We start from the raw sequence: 18,021 nt of genomic DNA, 5'->3' as shown, positions 1-18,021 counted from the left end.
TTCATTTCTGAAAGACAAATGTGGTGGAAAGAGGAAATCGTGAAGTGAAAGAATATCATAAAATAGCAGAATTACAAATGTCAGAGTGCTGGTTTTGGCAGCTCGCAACAATACCTTTTGGTTAATGTCGACGACTAGCTCGAATAGAAAAGCTCCCACTGATTTGGACTCACCTATTCCAAACAACAAATCACCCTACTGGATTAAGCATCTCCCAATTTCGAGACCTTGAATAAATGAAGTGTATATTTGTTTTACATTTATGTGGCATCATTAACAAGGTGTCTCTCTTTCACAGGCAGTTGTTCCTGCTAATGCTAAGTGATGGATGAGCTGCGACGCGCAGTCTACACCGGCTAATCACAGCAGCTACGAACGCTGATTATCATACACAAAAATATGTTAAAAGGAACATTGTAAGAAAGGAATTAGGAGTACGTATATTGTTCCTGATGATTCAAATGTAACTTAGTACATAGAATTGGCACTGTATCTATATTCCTCCTGTTTGTACACCTCACATCACCAGATAATCTGTCAAGGTAATCTTTGGAGACGTCCGATAATTTGTTGACTGGTCACATCGGGGGATTGGGCTTGAGCGATTATCTTAAACGTACATAACAGTCTTGAAAAGCACTTGCTCGGATGGAGCAAATTTCTTTTTGAACACGTCCTTGATGACGACAATCGTTAGTTACTCTTCTCAGCCAAATTGTTTGCGTACGCATCGGCTATCCTAAAAATTGCGCTACGGCAGCGCTACAAAAGAATAAACAAACAAAACATAGTTTTGGAAGCGTCCCTAAATGCCAAGAGGACCACCCACGGAGAAGCTCTGATACCTGAAGCGACTCTGAACATCAAAACAGCATTGTCTATGACTCCAACTGTAATTGTTGCATATTTAAGAAAAAAAAGCGTGCTGCGGAGAACCTCGGGGTATGAGAGCACAAAAGAGGTAAGTACCTTTAAAACTGTGTGGTGGTGGGGGGGGGCGGGGTGTTGAAATCAATTCCAAAAGACACAGGGAGTGAATTTCACACTTAAAGCAGGTGTTATGCAGCACATTTGCCAAAGAAAAGTCTCAATTACTTCGGACTGCAGATGAAATGGCCTGTGGATTGACATTCTGTCAAACAACTGGAGCATCCTCGTGCCGCACTGTTGTTACCAATGTCCGATAGTTATCAAGCTTACCTATCACTGTCACATTTGTTAGTCTACATCAGGAGTTTGGTCCTGAAGAGCTGCTGCCAACATACCAGATTCAAACGATCAGCTCATCAGCAAGATTTGCACAAGCCTGATAACGACCCTGATGTTTTGTATCTGGTGCATTAGGGTTGCATTTAAAACAGGCTGGATAAAAGCTCTCGAGAAGCGGACTTGGGGCACTCCTAGTCTACATAAAAGTGACACCGTTCAAGCTCTGGGCCTCTTAAACTAAAAACAAACAATGACCCTGGCGCAGAGATCGAGCTTAATGCGCACAAGTCAGGTCAGCGGAGAGAAGGGCTTCCCTCTAAATTGCAGATTAAAAAGAAAAGAAAGGCAGCATCAGCAAAGCAAAGTGTTCCCCTAACAGGTGCACGTCCATGTAGCATGAAAATGATAGCGGCAGAAGGTGCTGAGGCGGAATTTTCCATTCAACGTTAGATTGCGTGGGAAGAGTTCCAACTGAAAACACAACATGTTATACAGAATGATAGCCGCAGAAGTGTGGTTATATTAGTGAAATGAATCCATTAAAATGGCAGACAAACAGTTTTCCCTTTAATATGGCCTTTGCGATTTAAAATTAAAAAAAAATTCCCAATGCAAAAAGATTGAACAAAATATGGGTTGAAAAACAATAATGTGAAAAAAATACAAAATAATGGGTTGTATATTAGGAGTCATGTCAATATGAATCGATCAATATGCAGGCATTGCAGGAATGAGCATAAGCAACAAATCTGAAGTGGCAAATGGGATTGTCTCAACCTAACATAAATGTGTTCTCCTCAATCATAAGTTGTTTGTCGAAGGAGCCATATTTAAACGGCTAGCGAGTAAATTTCCAAGAAATGTCGAGCAACCTCGGTTGTAAGAAACAAGGACGCGGTCAACGCAAGTAAGGGTGAAACCAGATGATATACGGGCCGGGCCGGGTAGACATTCGCCCAAGATAACGAGCTCAAGCTGACTGAAAGAATGAGGTCGGAGTTTCCGTGGCAGCCGGCAGCCTTGACGTGAATCAATCCCGAATCATGTCATGTTCAAAGAAGGCCCACAGTGAACAAACTCAATTCCAAAGGGGGACCGACTGACAAAGAAGTGATCAGCGGCCCGTAGACCACGAAGAAATTCCCAAATTCCATTTGCTGTTCGACACTTGTTCACTGGCACGGAGCAGGCAAAGACCGAAAACATTTAGCTTACGACTTATAATCCATTTCATTATGGTAATAATTATTTTTAATTATTGCAGATCAAATGAAACCATCTTGTCTGAAGTTAGTAAGCAAGCCATTTTTTTTTTTTTACTATGCGCTTTTCAATCCAATAGTAAAGCACCAAACTGTTCACACAAAAATCTACGGCTTCCGTAATAAAACTTGACAACCCAAATGAAATTTCAGCTCGGATCGACGCAATTGCTTGGATCACTTTTACTGGCCAAATCCAACAGTCTGTGACCATCCGTTGCCAGGTAGGGTTCATATCGGGACTCCACACAGTAGTAATGAAGAACAAACAAAAAGCAGTTTGCAGATTCCAACCTCAACCGTGAGGAGAGCCTCGTTTTCCTCCGGCCCGGATTTGTTTCTAACTCGGCTGCGGTTTTGAATGGAAACAATCGTCATTCATTTGAATGCATCGTCGCACAATTACCCCCACAAACTGAAAATCCCGCTTGCCGAATTTCCTCACGAAGGATGTAAGGTGACAAGTGTGACAGCAAATGTGTGTCTAGACAGCAGAAGCATCACCGGGACGCAGAATAATTCAAATCCCCTCTTTGTGAATCATTCGTATGCTTCCGCACAAGTCCTTTGTTACGCATAGTAATTAGTTCCTTCTTTACTAATTTCCTCGACATATGTTTGCGGTGCTTTTGAGACACAGAATTTCCTCACCCCGTGAGAGGATCCAGAGCGATTCCTTTGGGATTCAGCAGGTCGAACTGGAGGAGAGTCACGCAAGTGTCGCCGGTCTGGTCACACACGAAAATCTTGTCGGTGACCCGGTCGACAAAATAGAAGTTGCCCGTCAGCCAATCGATAGCCATGTGCTCGGCATCTGGAAGGAGAAGCAAAGAGCTGTCATAAACAACTTCCCGTGGTGGCTGAAAGCGCCTTTTAATGTCAGTAAAACACCCCCACTCACACCATTCGGCATGCAAAATGGCCACCTTTGGAATTTCGAGCAGAGCCCAATTGTGCGTTTCCAAAGCTGAGTGTTTGCTCTCAAAGTGCAGATGGCTGCACGGGCCGACGGTGCTTAAGGAATGTTTCCTCGGGGAGAAGATTGTCTTGAAAGGCAATATCGGGAAGTGGAAGCGCCTCAAGATTACACCGCCATGAAGGCCACTTCTTTTGTCCAATTAGATTTACAGTGTAGACTGTCTTATCAAAGTGTCAACGGGGAAATCGGATGGCAACGATAAACGGCGCCGGTGTTCAAGTGAGGGAGTCAGTACTTGACCCAGTTTTTGTTTTTTTCTAAAATGCAGTAATGCAAGGTTAATTTTTTATTTTTTTTCAATTGCAAGAGCTTTTCATAACAATATCATGACCAAAAAAATATGCAATTTGTATTTGTATGTAATTGTATCATGTACATTGCAAATAGAACCGGAACTTACTGTGCAAGTGTTTTTGTGTGATTATTTCCTTTTCCCGCGTGATTCTGCGTAGATTCTTCATTTCAGCACAGCGAAGTTGCCCCGAGGATTCTTTGGACAGAAGCCAGCACAGCCTGTCCTGCTTGTGCTGGAAATCCATGGCCAGACTGGCATTGACACTCAGAGACCTCAGGGGCAGGAAGCCCGTTCCGTTTAGATGGGCCAGGACAATGCGATCCGATCCGCCCATGAGAAGCACGGGAGGCTTCTCGCCGGGATCTAGTTTGGAGATAGCAATAGAAATAGGCAAAGGAGGCAAAGAAACACTGGCACCATAAAGCAGACCCAAGAACGGCGTAGCATCGAACTAATAAAAGCCACAATGTAATCATGGAGCGATAGTGGCGCTTAATCAAGTGACATGCTTAATCAATCAAGCGTCATTTGTCATACGCAAGTAAAAGAAACAAGAGGCCGCAAGTTGATAAATGGCATTTTCATAATTTGGAGCTCAAAGCGAAAACATGAACCACTTCAGAGTTATTCAGTTTGACCCCAATGAAAGAAGGTTAGATCAAGATTCATTCTTAAATTGCACTTTAGAGTTGTACCTTCCATCTAACATTTGGCTTTTTTTTCCTTTTCTAAATACCCTGTTGCTTCTCATCTACTGGCCCCGGAGAACTGTATCTGAAAATTTATATTCATGAGCTGTGGCAAGTAATGGTAAACCAGTCGTTATCAGAGTAGCACTATCCCTCTATGCTAAATGAATATTAATGCGGCCCGGCATTGGGTTCACTTAAGTTTATGGCTTATCATATTCAGTTTATTCCTGCCAGGAAAGCAGTCATATTGATTAAAAGCAGCAACGGTGGCGTTCTTCCCTGCGCCGCCAGCTATTTTCAACATGTTTGCTATTGAGACAACAATAAATACTATGGATTCATGTTTTTCAGTACAGCTGCACACAGAGTATTGAATTTCATTGATTATTATTATTATCGAGCACCTAAACATAACATGGCTTTATTCTTTCTAAGTGGGCCTTTTAATTCTTTTGGGTGTATTAACTACTCCAATCTGGCATTCGCATAAATCAGGATTAGGGCGGACATTGTCCCGCCATTAAACTCTGTCGACTGCTCCCACTTCCCTCGTGCTCATTAATTTGATCATTATCCTGGCCTGACCACATCTCGCAATTCCCACGTGGGTGAAGGAGGCGCATTCATCTAGCTTCAACGACCCAGCCGATACGCCGTCCCGTTCGACGAAAGAGAGGATACAAACTCACCTTGTTTGGCTTTGCAGGAGGTCTTGTCGGATTGCAGGACGTAGCCTTCCACGCAGCCGCAACTGTATGAGCCGTACGTGTTGCTGCAGGTTTGGCTGCATGAGCCATATTGGGCGCATTCATCATGGTCTGGATCGGGGGGAAGGGGTGCAGAATAAAATAACCGTGCTCTAAAATGACCCAAATACATTAAGTTGACCAAATCGGGCCTCACTTGGAGGTCAAAATCAAGGCCCCGGGGCCATATACAGCCCACCACATCATTTCGTGTGGCCCGCAAAGGCAGATTTTGTATCGACTTTGTGTCATTACTACAATTAAAAAAAATTTCTTTACTTAAAACAAATATACATTGCTCGGCATTTTTATTACCATCCGTCTTTTTGAAGTATTTGAACAGTTTCGACTAGTCTCTAATTTCAAAACTAGTTATTCATCAGTTTGTTTTGTAGCCTATTCTGTAGAAAGAGGACGTTGACAATCATAATGGCCCTCCGAGGGAAATTATGATTGTCAACGTTATTTGACACCCCTGACATAGAAGATGCCAGCGGCTTCCGTGTCTTTCCCGAGTTCTCCATCACTAAATGTTCTAGAACTGGAGTCTGAAAGTCTTTAACGCTCATTCAGCAGCGCTGTTGACTTCCAGTGTTTTTGTTAAGTATGCAACAACTCTCGGGAGGCACCTTTTGGCATCGAAAAGAGATCCCCGATGGCAGAAAGCTGGCTCGTGCTGTTTATTTGTGATGAGCAAACAAAGCCACAGTAGGACACGTGGCTAAGAAGTACGCCTAAAGTCTTGCGCCGAGGCCAAGAACGAACGGAGGCCCCCACCTATCGACAGATGGTCTCGCATACTTTCCGCCTCCCGCTATTTTGCTTCGGGGAAAGTCCGATGGAGGGCAAAAGGGGAGACCGGCGTGGGCAAGGAGAGAGGAAGAGGGCGGATCTTACCTCGGCAGCTCGTGCCGTCCTCGCCGACCTCGAAACCGTCGGCGCAGAAACAGAAGGTGCCGTTCCTTGTCATGACGCAGCCGTAGCGACACCGCAGCTCGTGGCAGGCTGACAGCAGCTCTGCGGGGAAGACGGTAACAAATAAAAATGGGAACATTTGACCTTTGGGGTCAATATTTAAAGTAGATGTTTTGTCTTCCTGAGCACATTTCTAGTTTTGACTTGACTCCACGGTAAGAAGAATAATCAGACGGACATATTAGCATTATTTATCGTTAGACTAAGAGCAATTGTGACGTTGTGTTTATGAAAATAATCAAATTGGATCCTTCATTATCTTACATAGTCCACAATGGAATGCTTCAATATCGGGGCATTTAATCATCCAAATTGAGATGCTCACTGCATGTTTGTAATCATGAATCTTAATATTGTGTCGGTGTCCTCGCAGGGATCAGGCCAACTCCGACCTTGTCGTTAATCCCGCAGATTGACGATCATCATCAGCATGACAATGAACAGCATTTTATTTGCTACGTCGGCGATTTCAGTGCCGAGATAGTTTGGGATTTTATTATTTCCTGGGTGAGATCAGTGGTTGACACTTGATATGTGTGAGACAGGAAGGGAATCAAGCTAACGCCGTCATAATGAATAAACGGGACTGATGTAGGCTCAAGCCTTCAAACAAAGCTTCGGCTGGCCCCAAGACTGATAAGCCATTTCTGAGCATTCATTAATGTCACGTCGCAGACAACATAAAAGCTCCTCTTTGTTAAGAATTTAAGACATGCTGCATAGAACACGATGTCTCCTGAAATATAATTCATTTCTCGAAAAGAATAGGAAGAAATGACACTGAAAGTATTCTTACCTCGTTCGGAATTCACGACCCCATTTTTCATCATTTTAAAGTAACTGTGTTGAGTTTTGCACTCAGTTATATATTGTTTTGATGAATTGTACTTATTAAATGTTGCTTAATTGTCAAGACACCTGTGTTAAATGGACATGTGTTAATTAAGTGGGCGTGTGAAATAAAAATGATAATTTCATTACATTTAATAACATTTTATTTAATAATTTAATAATTTAAGAAATTAATAATTTAATAAAAAGCACGCAGCTGTGAGTGCCGTGTCAACAGCGTATGTATGACAACCTAAAGTATGAATTTTATATTTCTATTTTCAAGTTTCTTTGCAGAGAAATGTACACAATGTTCTTGTAGTTTTCAGTCACTTGCATTTTCAAGGCTACCATTGATGAAGCCCATAGATCCAAGTCTTTTTTTTTTTTTTTTTTAACTTTTTATTCAATTCAGGCTCGAGATCACACAGTGTTCCGAATGGAAAGACCTTGATGTGTTGTGCTGTGCAGCAAAGGTCGCGCAATGATTTGCTGGCAGCCTGCAATCTTCCCGCTGTCCCAACTATCTTAGTCAGCGTCTTTTTATTTACTACAGTCAAGTGGCCATCCCAGACAGGTACATTAAATAAACATCAGGACCGATGCCAGAAATGCTCAGTTCACTAATTGAAAGTACTTTTTAATACACAGGGACATCATCGTCTATTAAAGTCATCAACTCGGATTGGTTGGAATTTGATCAGTGGGTCACAGTAGGTCCAAATCAACTCATGACTAATAAGATAGAACTGAAGTGCAATTCTACCATGAATTTTTATTAATATCATTTCAAAATCAAAACTGAGTCGAGAACTTAGTGTTACTGTTGTGCAAAAAGCATTTGTCGATGCCGTCGCTCTTTAAGTCCCTTTAGCAACATCGAGAGAGAAGAATAAGCGCTCCTGTGACCTTCACCATGAAATGAGGCGTCTCTGCCAACTAACCCCTACATCGCAAGGTCAGAATCGAGACCGACCCGAAACTGGCGGCAAACAACCGGCTTGGTTGACACAAACTGCCAACAGCCTTCAACTTAGACATGGACGTTTCCAGCGTTGTTGCAACAATTTTTTTACAAAGTAAGTCATTTCCAACACATACATGCTGTAATTACCACTCAAGCACAATTTTTGCCTTCGGTAATTGTCTCCGACGTTTCTTGAATGTCTTTATTCAAGCTGCTGAACAGCTCAAGTTGCAATTATATCTCACTAAAAGGATATACGTCCACTATAGGAACAACTAGCAAATTGTTAAAAGCTTCTTTCAGGAAATGCAATGACGTTAGCATCAGAAGATAAAAACGGATTCGAAAGAAGACTTGCTGAAAAACTTTTCAAAATGTAGGCGTTGTGTTTTAAAGAATGTCAATACAGTCAAGGTCAATACAGAACTTCACGAGTGAAATAATAGCCAGTCTTTTCAGACACTTCCAAGAAAAATAAGGAATGACAAATGAAAAGATGCAAATGCTTCTGGGTATTTTTTTCTAAAAAAGCATTCAGCCTTTTTTTTTTTTCCTCCCGGGTGTGCTTGCTCTTGGCTTGAAGAGCCAAATTCCATTTACAGCAGTTTTACAACCTTTCAGAGCAATTAACACAATCCGTACAAACGCTTTGTAGCTTTAAATGAAAAGTGAGCGGTATTCTAGATTGTGCTTACAGCAAACCGGCGGGGTGGGCTGCTGATGCCTTCAAGGTTCAGGAGTTTTTACCCATTGGGCCTTTTTTGCTTTTTACTTTGATTGATGACCTGACGCCTTTTCTTCTGACTGATTTGTTTTATATGGAAAAAGACTGCAAAAGCAAACCGGGTCTCACTCAGCCACATCTGATACCTGAGCAATCTTATCGTTGCTGACCTCAAGGATCCAAAGATATCACACTTGGCTTTTCCCTGAAACAAATAAAGCCATTCATCTGTTCAGTTTCAGCATGGCTTAGCCCGTTTGGGGTCACAACGGAAGCTGGATCCAATCGCAGCTGATGGTGAAAGGCCGATTGTTTTCACCTTCAACGCCGCCATCAAGAAAATATAGCCATCATTATTTGCACATGGACGCAATTCTCAACAATGAAAGGATATGTGACGACTTACTTTGCGTGTCGCACTATTTAAGGCATAGATGTCAAACATAAGGCCCGGGGGGCCAGATACGGCCCGCCACATCATTTTGTGAAGACAAATTGTGCATCAAATTACTAAATTGTAAATTGTCTTCACTTTTAAAAATATTTTTGGACCAGTTTTTACTAGTCTGATTTGAAAAGGAGTTATTTGTCATTTTGTTTTCTAGCTTATACTGTATATTTATTTGGGTTGACAGTCATACAGGTCATCCGAAAGAAACTATGACTGTGATGCGGCCCGCAAAAAAAACAAAAACGAGTTTGACACCCCCGATTTAAGGGATCAAAAGTAATGGGACAAGTAGCCACTCAGCTGTTCCATGGCCTGGTGGGCACGTATGGTTGCCGAGGCAACCGGCATTTACTGATGATGTAATTCTAAGCCTTCATAGAGGATATTTTTTCTTATTTGTACAAGTTTACATTTCTTCAAATGGAGATAATGCACGTTAGAGTTTTTTGTACCTGCGGGAATCGTTGCCAAATTGGAACTTGAAATATGCTAATCGCGATAGCGGAAACAAAATACAAAGAAATCTATGGAGCAGGCCTTGAGCCGACTCTCCGTAATCATCCAAACAGATGGCCTAGCGTGAATGAAAAGAGCGGCGCCGTTCATGTGCCATCATCGGAAGAATACAGTCACATCGCCCCATCTGGCCCAATTAGGACTTCCATTCAATTACAGTCAAGGAATAAGCGGCTTCCCAAAACTCCTTTTACAGTCACCTTCTATTACTGATGAGGGACCTGTATGTGAACCAAGGGCAACAAATGAGATGCACCCAGGATCTTTAATGAGCGGCTTCCCCAACTACTAATTAGGAGCTTTTCCCCGTTCGGTTGGTCTGAAACTGGAGTTGGAGCCACAAGATTGATTTCAACCAGAATGAAATTGGGTCAAATATTCCCAGGGGTTCCAAAAGTCTCAAATTCCCAGAAATATACCAGGGGGGGTAATATTTTCCTATGAGACAGTTTATGATTGCGATGACACGATTTATTATTGAGGTCGTGGAGAGAAGCTTAAGTGTGTCAGCTTTGATGTCACATTGTGTCCGAATGCTTTGGAAAAAAATGTCAGGCTGGAATGTAAACGGTTGAGAATACTCGCCGTTTGAGACTTCCTGATCTGGCCGTCAATATTTGTGGGTGTCGGAATCTCCCAAGCAAACAATTCAATTTTAATTCCAAGCACTCCAGAGGAAGGCCATCTCGTGTAAGCACTTGTGATGACACCAGACTGTTTCCTCAAATCAGAGGGTGCGCTGACACGGATGACGATATCTTGACAGTGCGAGAGAACAAAGCGGGACGCATGAAATATTGATCTCCGGCGTCTTCTCGCGTTTGGAGTGCGAAGCCGCCGAGCTTGGCACCGGGCCCGCTTATGGGGATAACGAGACACTGTGTCAAAAATAGATTTATTCGAGTTTTACTTAACACGTTGGCTCAAAAGCCGCATTAATGGAGGCAGATTCAAGAAATGTAACACTCGAAAAGGGCAAGCCAATTTTCTCTTCTAAAAACCGACCAGCGGAGTGACTGCTTACTGTAAATATTCCATTAGCGGTGTAGCAATTTTCACATCCTATGGTCTCCCTCGACAAGGATGCCTGATATATTTACAAGCCGAGAAACATAAAAAAAATATATATATCAACGAGCCTTCTGAATAGTAATAGAAGTATCCATAATTGAAGGCGTCTTCACTGCAGAGAAAATACGGTGGATTGAACCAAAAGACAAAAAAAATACTGCAGTGAGTTAGGAGAAGGTGATTTCAAGATGATTGAGCGAATAAATCTAAGCAAATAGTTCATCCAATTTGACAACCTGGGATGTAAATGTACACAAGTTAATTTTGGTCTCTTGGTTAAGATGCTACATCTGTTTCCTTTGTGAGGGAGATTGATTTGTGCGAATACAATCGTGCCAAATCTCCAAAGCGCATCTTGCCAAGCTTCAAAGTGATGAACGTGCACATCAATCAACTTTATCTGAGCCGATAAAGGAGACGTGCCAAAGGAAGAAGTCAAACCGCCGGCTCAGAAAATGCGGCGGGCCTCGGTCGGCCTTTGCGCCGAGATCTGATCATTAAAAACAATGAAGCAGCTCATGGATGCCTTGAGCAAGAGATTTCTTTGTAAACACGTTGTTGCTGAGAAGGTGCTCAGTCTGAGAATGACGTCTTGGAGATCTGCCATAAGACTTTTACACGATTTCATCATTTTTGGGTGTGGCCGGAATCGCACCCAGTGATGCATTTGAGCTTTGATGGCCTAACGTTTCAAGATAATCGCTGAGGACAATCTTGAATCTTGATGCCTTGGAACTGAAAGGGATGAAAAATCCATATCGCCACGGAATATTCATCAGCGAGATCACAACGGGCGGGCGGAGAGCAAACATCAGCGACTGTCGACTTGTTGCCGAAAGGAAGGACGCGTTGAAATGAATTTGCATGAGGCGTTATTAATACGACATCAGTTGCTATGCTAATCAATCCGAGCGCTGGATCTGAATTCCTCCATGAAGCCGCGTTGGGGCGATACTGTTGCGGATTTGCCAGCAAACGTGACACTCTGGGCTCCCACGGACTTGGACGGCCTCATCTCAAGCATCATTAAGTCTCGGTCATGACATGCCGAGGCCGTTTTCTACAGCTCGCCTTTTTTCGACACGTACTAAAATGTAATGTTTCCTCACAAAGACAAGTAATCAGACTTCTCGAAGTGATGTGAAGACTTTTGTCGTCGTATGAGCTGAGAGGAGCTTGCCAAGCAAAGAAAAAAATGGAAAAAAAGGTCTCAACCAATCAATGAGAGCACAAAAACGACATGACGAGTGTACACTCAAAGGCGCAACAAGTGGAACTAAATTGAGCTGGCTATGTTACTAATAGCGAGAGAAGTCTTTTGCTTCAATTACTTTAGAGTTCAGAGTATCAATTAGTCTATTCTGTGAATGTCAAAGTGAAATCTGACTTTGGATTTGTCATGTCTCAATTCTTGTTGTTTTAGATCAGCTTGCACACAATTGCAAAGGTCAGAAAAAAAAGACTTCAATGCAATTATTCCAAAAAATGGAAATGAGTGGCAAATATCAGGATCCATAAATACAACTTTAAGATTTTTGAGAGGTTTAAAAAAAAAATAGCCAATTCTCCAATTAGGTTGAATTTTCGTTATAACTCTGCTTCATTTGCAGTCTTGACCCGTGTCAAGAGTGCATTTGAACTCGTTATTGCACAAGTTGAATGAATTGGCATAAAGCAGCCGATGTGGTCCAACAAGCAAATCTTCCCTATTATCAAATCAAACTAGAAGACAGCAAATGACAGAAAGTAATAAAGGACTAGAACGTTTAATAAAGCCCACATTCAGAAAAAAAAAATGTGGAGCAACATTTAATCAAATTTTTTTTTCTTACTCGAAAAGCAATATTTAACAATATCGCTTAGAGCACCGTGTCACAAATGAAGTAAAATATCAGCTTATTTATCACCCAGCTTTATAATTTCCTGTGCCGTTCACCGGGCTGCCATATTAACCGTGCCGAGCTGGGACCAAAGTTAACAACTTCGGGACTAATTGGGAGTCAAATGTTAAAATGCATTTCATCACAAACAGCCTTTAGAAAAATTCTAAGGGATGGAACGTATTCAAATATTCTTACACGGTCTTTCATTTAAGTTAGCATTTAATTACAGTGTCAAACCTATTTCATGTATTTCGAAACAAATCAACAAACAGCTTTACCGGGTCTTTAACATTCACTTTTAGTCCGTAGCCAAATTGCGCTAAATGGCGTGAAGTAAAAACATGTGCGATATGTCCTCATGGATATGTGACTGGGAATGAGCACGTTTCTTGAAGGTGAATTAAAAAAAGAGTTTGGTGGGTTTCCATCTGGGCACCTTCACTCAAGTCCCCTCGGGATGTGGGCATGTATATTCATAAGCGGTAGGCAGGAGAGGTAGGTGAGGGAGGGGAAAGGGGGGGTGGGGGAGTAAGAGACCCAGCTGGTTGTTTAAATCTTTTCCTTAGTGACCTGGATTCCGTCGGCCCCTGTCCGTGCGACGAGGCACACTGTACATGCGCGGTAAAGCAGATGGTTGGCACCACGCAGTCCCAGGTGGCCCTAATGTCAAATGATTTCAGGCCGTAAACTTAGTCGCACTGCGGGAAATGTGCCTCCGTGACGAGAACCACCCGAAGCAAACAAATATTGGAGCTTTGGTGTTTGTCTGATGATTTTTTTTTTTTTCCTTTGGATTTGTTGAGTCGATCAAATGTCCTGCCAATGATGAATTTTGCTGGAGAAATATTATTATTTACACATATGGCAAACCATGTGTGAAACAAAATTTGGTTTTGTGGAGTACTGGGATATAAGAGAAAAACCTGAAAAGGGCCATCAATAGTATTTTGGGAGGTCACCTTTGCAAAATAAATTTAAAAAATAAATATATAAATAAATAAATCAATTAATAAATAAATGGAATAAATAAATAGACAAGTAATATATAAATAAATATACACATAAATAGCTACATTTTAAATAAAATTTCAGACATCTCGAAGGCGCCATAGCTTCAACTTGCAGCACAGGCTGTGACATTAGAAGAACTTTTTTAATAGCTCTCATTCATATAATTAACCAAATAAATCTATGTGATCATTGTGTTACTAACGAAATAATGAAAACTGGCCTTGAAAGCAAACAATGTTCAAGATATTCAAGTACGGATGACAAATGTCATTCATTCAACATTCATCAGGCAATGTTGTAATTACATTTCGATGGCACAGTTTTGAGCGTGTAAAAATGTTTAAAAAAAAAAAAAAAAAAAAAACACCGAAGGCTCTTGCATTAAGACTGCCGGCCATAAGCCTGATGTATGACTCACATCAACTAATGGAGCGATTTTAATGGCTCATCATTGAGAATGTAATAAAGCTCACTTACATTTTGCGCTCGCACAACCTGGCTGACAGCATTTACGTCAGAGAACATTTTGTTTCAATTGCATAAATGGGATTTTTTTATTTTTTTATTTATGTTTAAAGTCTTGCAGCTGTTAAGATCTCAAGTTTGTTGTGATTATGAAACTGAACTACCCGAGTGGTTAAAACAGATCTCACTGGCATGTTTAATGAATCCCCTAAATAGCTTTTTTTTTATTGCCTTGTGCAAGAAAATACATCAACTGCGGGGGGGGGGGGAAAAAAGTATGCCCAATAGCAAATAAATTACAGAGTCATATAAGCGGTCACAATCTTCCAGACGCAGAACAATCTGTTTGCATCTGACTTTTTGTTTGCTCATGTAAAAACTGCAGTGATGTTCTGACCTCGACAGTGGACTCCCTCATCGTAGCCGTCCTCGCAGTCTCTTGCCCCGTTGCAGAGTTTGTTGAAATGAATACATTTTTTCATCCCGATACACTGTATGTGATTGAGCGGACATCTGATCACGATCTCTCGTGCACCTGCAAAAAAAGGAAGAGAGCAGAAGCTAATCAACAAAGGTCGATAATTCATATTTAAGAATTCCAATACACTGCAAAGAGGGGTTAAAAAGCAAAGCGTGGAGAGTCTCTGTCGCAATAAATGGTGTGCCATGTTGTTTGGTATTCAAAAAACAATGCCGCGCCTCAAAAGGAACCCCCGATTTGCGATGGTGCTGGACTCGGCTCCAGCTCGCCCGCCAGCCTTCTGAAGAAGTGGAAAATGAATACGGCATTGTGATTAGCATTTCCTTTCTATGCAGGAAAACAGTTTTTCCCCCTCTTTTGAGATCCCCTTAAAGGATAAAAGATTTTCTTGTAGGAGTCAAAGTAACCTCAGTGTATGCATTTCTACTTCACAGCCTTGTACATTGCACAGCGCAGATGTTTGCACAATCCTTTTAAAAATAAAGAAAGTCCAAAGTCAAGCTACCAGTCGGCGGAGAGCAGCTGTTTAAGGATTCATGAGGCACATGGGTGACCCTCACTCATGTGGGAGCAAATCAAACACAGCTGACCAATGTCTCGCATCTCTACCTTAACTCCACCAACATGACCATTACAGAGGCACCGCTGCGTCCGCCTAATGGGAAAGATTTATCACTCATGTGACGCCATCCCAAGCAATCTGGGAAGTTATCCGGCTCGTAAGAAGTCACGTATCAGCACACACGGAGCATCTCGCGTGGCTGACGACTTATTCAAAGCGTCCATTTCTATTTTGTGAGGGACAGACTGTACCCGTTCCAATGAGGGGCTGTCACGGCGTGTTGATTTACACAAAAGCCAGCACGCTGCCATGGCTTCCGTAATGGCACAATAAAAACTCGGGCTTGTTTCTCCTCCCACGCGCTTCCATGGAAATGTTTCGGGGACCTTGGTTTTTAATGAATATTACTTTGCCGTCATCGTCTTTTTAGTACGGCGGTTTTACACAGTATATTGTGTTGCGTCAGTGCCCTTGTCTTTAACAGCTTGTATTTGATGAAAAACTATTTATAAAACGTTTTGCATCACACTCACACCGGATCATTTGGTAAAAGACTGGATCTGAGACCAGCTCACAGCAGGTCTAAGTTGTGGTGCAATTTTAAAGATTTGTGTGGGAGACGTCAATATATTTCTTTCAGAGGTATTACATCAGCATGCGTCACAATCGCAATCAGTGTAGAAATTAATTCATTGATATTCATCCTTATTCATTCTTTTTAATATATATATTAATTTTTGTATTTTTTTTTAAATACCACATGCGGAAGAACCGGTGCAAGATCTGCTGTGTGTCTCCAAAATATACAAAATGTATTTCAGAAATGTCCAGTATTTCTAATTTCTTAGTATCCCAAGTGCTGTACTACGTACTGGCAACAAAGGGCATTTCTTTCACGAGGGAACACACAGTGTCCCGGAACATTCAACACATTCCCGTCCGTTTGGCAAATGTGCTATTTAACGCACAGCTGTAAAGGTCCCTGACAAGCTAAACGCGTTGTCAACCTCTCTCCTCTCCGCTGGCCACATGGGTTCTAATCTAATGTGATAAGGGGAGGATGGCAAATGAATATTCAGTGGTTCGGATCTGTCACGCAAAGGTTCACAGATGGTCTCCCGACGGTTGCTCTTCCCGCAACTCAACTTTGATGAATTAAAGCCAGAGACGTGCAGTACAGTAAAAAAAAAAAATAAAAATCACTTGTAATCGTTTTTTAGAGGTGTGACATGAGCCGTTAATGTTTTTAAATGCTTCCTCGAACAAAGGCAATTGAGGAATTTTGAACTATGTACCGTGAATCCTGTACGTTGGTCTCTGATGCGTTTATTTTATTTTTTTTCTGTCAAACGGTGACTTTGAAGATGAGACGTGACTGTTTTAATATTACTCTTGGTGGAAATCTGGATTCTACGTATTTATTTCCTGACGGTTGTCTTTTTTTATCCCTTTTTTTTTTTTTTTTACACTGCCTGATCAAGTTGAAGATTATTCAAGCAGACACTTATTACTAATTACGTTTCCAAACATCACAAACTAATTTGAACAACTCCGAGGTAAAGTTCGGCAAGGTGACGGCAATTAAAAAGCGTGGGTGCACATGAACATCTTGGACGGGTCCGTCAGGCAGAATCAACATAATTAGCCGTCTGTGCGCCTCATCGGTATGCACGAGATTTGAAATTACTTTGTGACAGACTAAATGTTGTTTTCAGTCCCGAGACATGTTTGAATTGATCAGGTCGTGTTTAAAATTGTACACGTACTTGCTTACTCTTGGCTGCTGTTCATTGAAAAGTACTCGAACCAAAAGAATCAAATCAAATGAATTTGGCTGGGTTTAGGTTTTGATCAATTCACCAGATGCCGAGATGAAATGGGCAAATACTCTAAACAGCAGCTTAATCATCACCTCCACTAAGAGTCAAGACAATTCCCGGCATATGAAAAGGGGAAATATATGCGCTCGCGAGCAGAGCGAGAAACATTTAAGTTGTACATCAATATTTATTCAAGTCTTTAATAACACAGTGATAAATTTGAGGAAAACACTCCCGCCTCGTCTGAACGCGGCACATACATTCACAGCAAAGAAAGCCACCGGGCGACATCAACAAATATGGACCGCATGAATAAGAAATATGGGGAAACACATTTTTCAATGAGTAGAGAAAAAGGAAAATGTGACGTGACGGTAAATGAGGGAGATTGACGAGCTGGACAGAACAATGGAATGGATTCGTTTGTTTGTTCGTTCGTTCAAATTCAAGATTGCAGCATTCATCTATCTGGTAGTAATGAGGACATTTGATTTTTTTTTTTGCTTTCATAAAAACGTCACAACCCATCGTAAACGATTCCATATCTCTGTAACGGACTTTCTTTGGGCATTAATAAATGAGGCCACTGGTGTGGAAGAATCATCTCAGTATTTAGAAGGAATTCATACTGAGCTTCATTTGCATGTACGTATCCAGGAAAAAGTGATTCTTTGTCACAAAGGATGCGTTCAATACACTTATTCTTTGTTTAAAGGAGGATTAGTTATGGATCACTGAGCAGGGATCAATGACGTCTTATTAGAATCTCACAAATTGGCCTCGCTGGATATAAATGACGGGTCCGTGAACTGAAATGTTTATTCATTAAAATAATGGTGAGTACAGTCGTGGCGAAGGAACTGCAAGTTTTTTTGAAAGAAATCTGGCACAAACAAGAGATGTGTTGTGATGTGAAAACAGAACCTCTGACAAAATGTGACAAGAAGAAAAAAAAAAAAAAAAACAAGTTGAATTTTACTGCTTTAATGGGATGGAGAGACACAGGTGGGAGAGCACAAGAGAGGGCAGGGAGCCTTCTCGGGAGGCAAAAAAAATCATTAAAGAAAGCTGACTCACTAAT

The 18,021-nt window shown here is 41.5% G+C and overlaps 1 protein-coding gene across 2 annotated transcripts in view; it reads right to left on the bottom strand.

Annotated features, from left to right (window-relative positions):
* The window catches only part of lrp1bb (low density lipoprotein receptor-related protein 1Bb), a 132,248-nt gene that overhangs the window by 74,030 nt on the left and 40,197 nt on the right, over window positions 1-18,021 (bottom strand). For both annotated transcript variants that reach the window (XM_085920507.1, XM_085920506.1), the window contains exons 3-7: window positions 14,475-14,612; window positions 6,081-6,200; window positions 5,127-5,255; window positions 3,851-4,108; window positions 3,123-3,285 (exon numbers count right to left, since the gene is read on the bottom strand). In XM_085920507.1, coding sequence (XP_085776633.1) covers window positions 3,123-3,285; window positions 3,851-4,108; window positions 5,127-5,255; window positions 6,081-6,200; window positions 14,475-14,612 — 808 coding nt within the window. The remainder of the gene's footprint in view (window positions 1-3,122; window positions 3,286-3,850; window positions 4,109-5,126; window positions 5,256-6,080; window positions 6,201-14,474; window positions 14,613-18,021) is intronic.

Source organism: Syngnathus leptorhynchus, chromosome 9, assembly GCF_054491065.1.
Source record: "Syngnathus leptorhynchus isolate UIUO chromosome 9, UIUO_Slep, whole genome shotgun sequence".
Taxonomy (NCBI): domain Eukaryota; kingdom Metazoa; phylum Chordata; class Actinopteri; order Syngnathiformes; family Syngnathidae; genus Syngnathus; species Syngnathus leptorhynchus.
The sequence above is the reverse complement of the archived record's forward strand: the minus strand, read 5'-3'. Positions and strand labels throughout refer to the sequence as shown.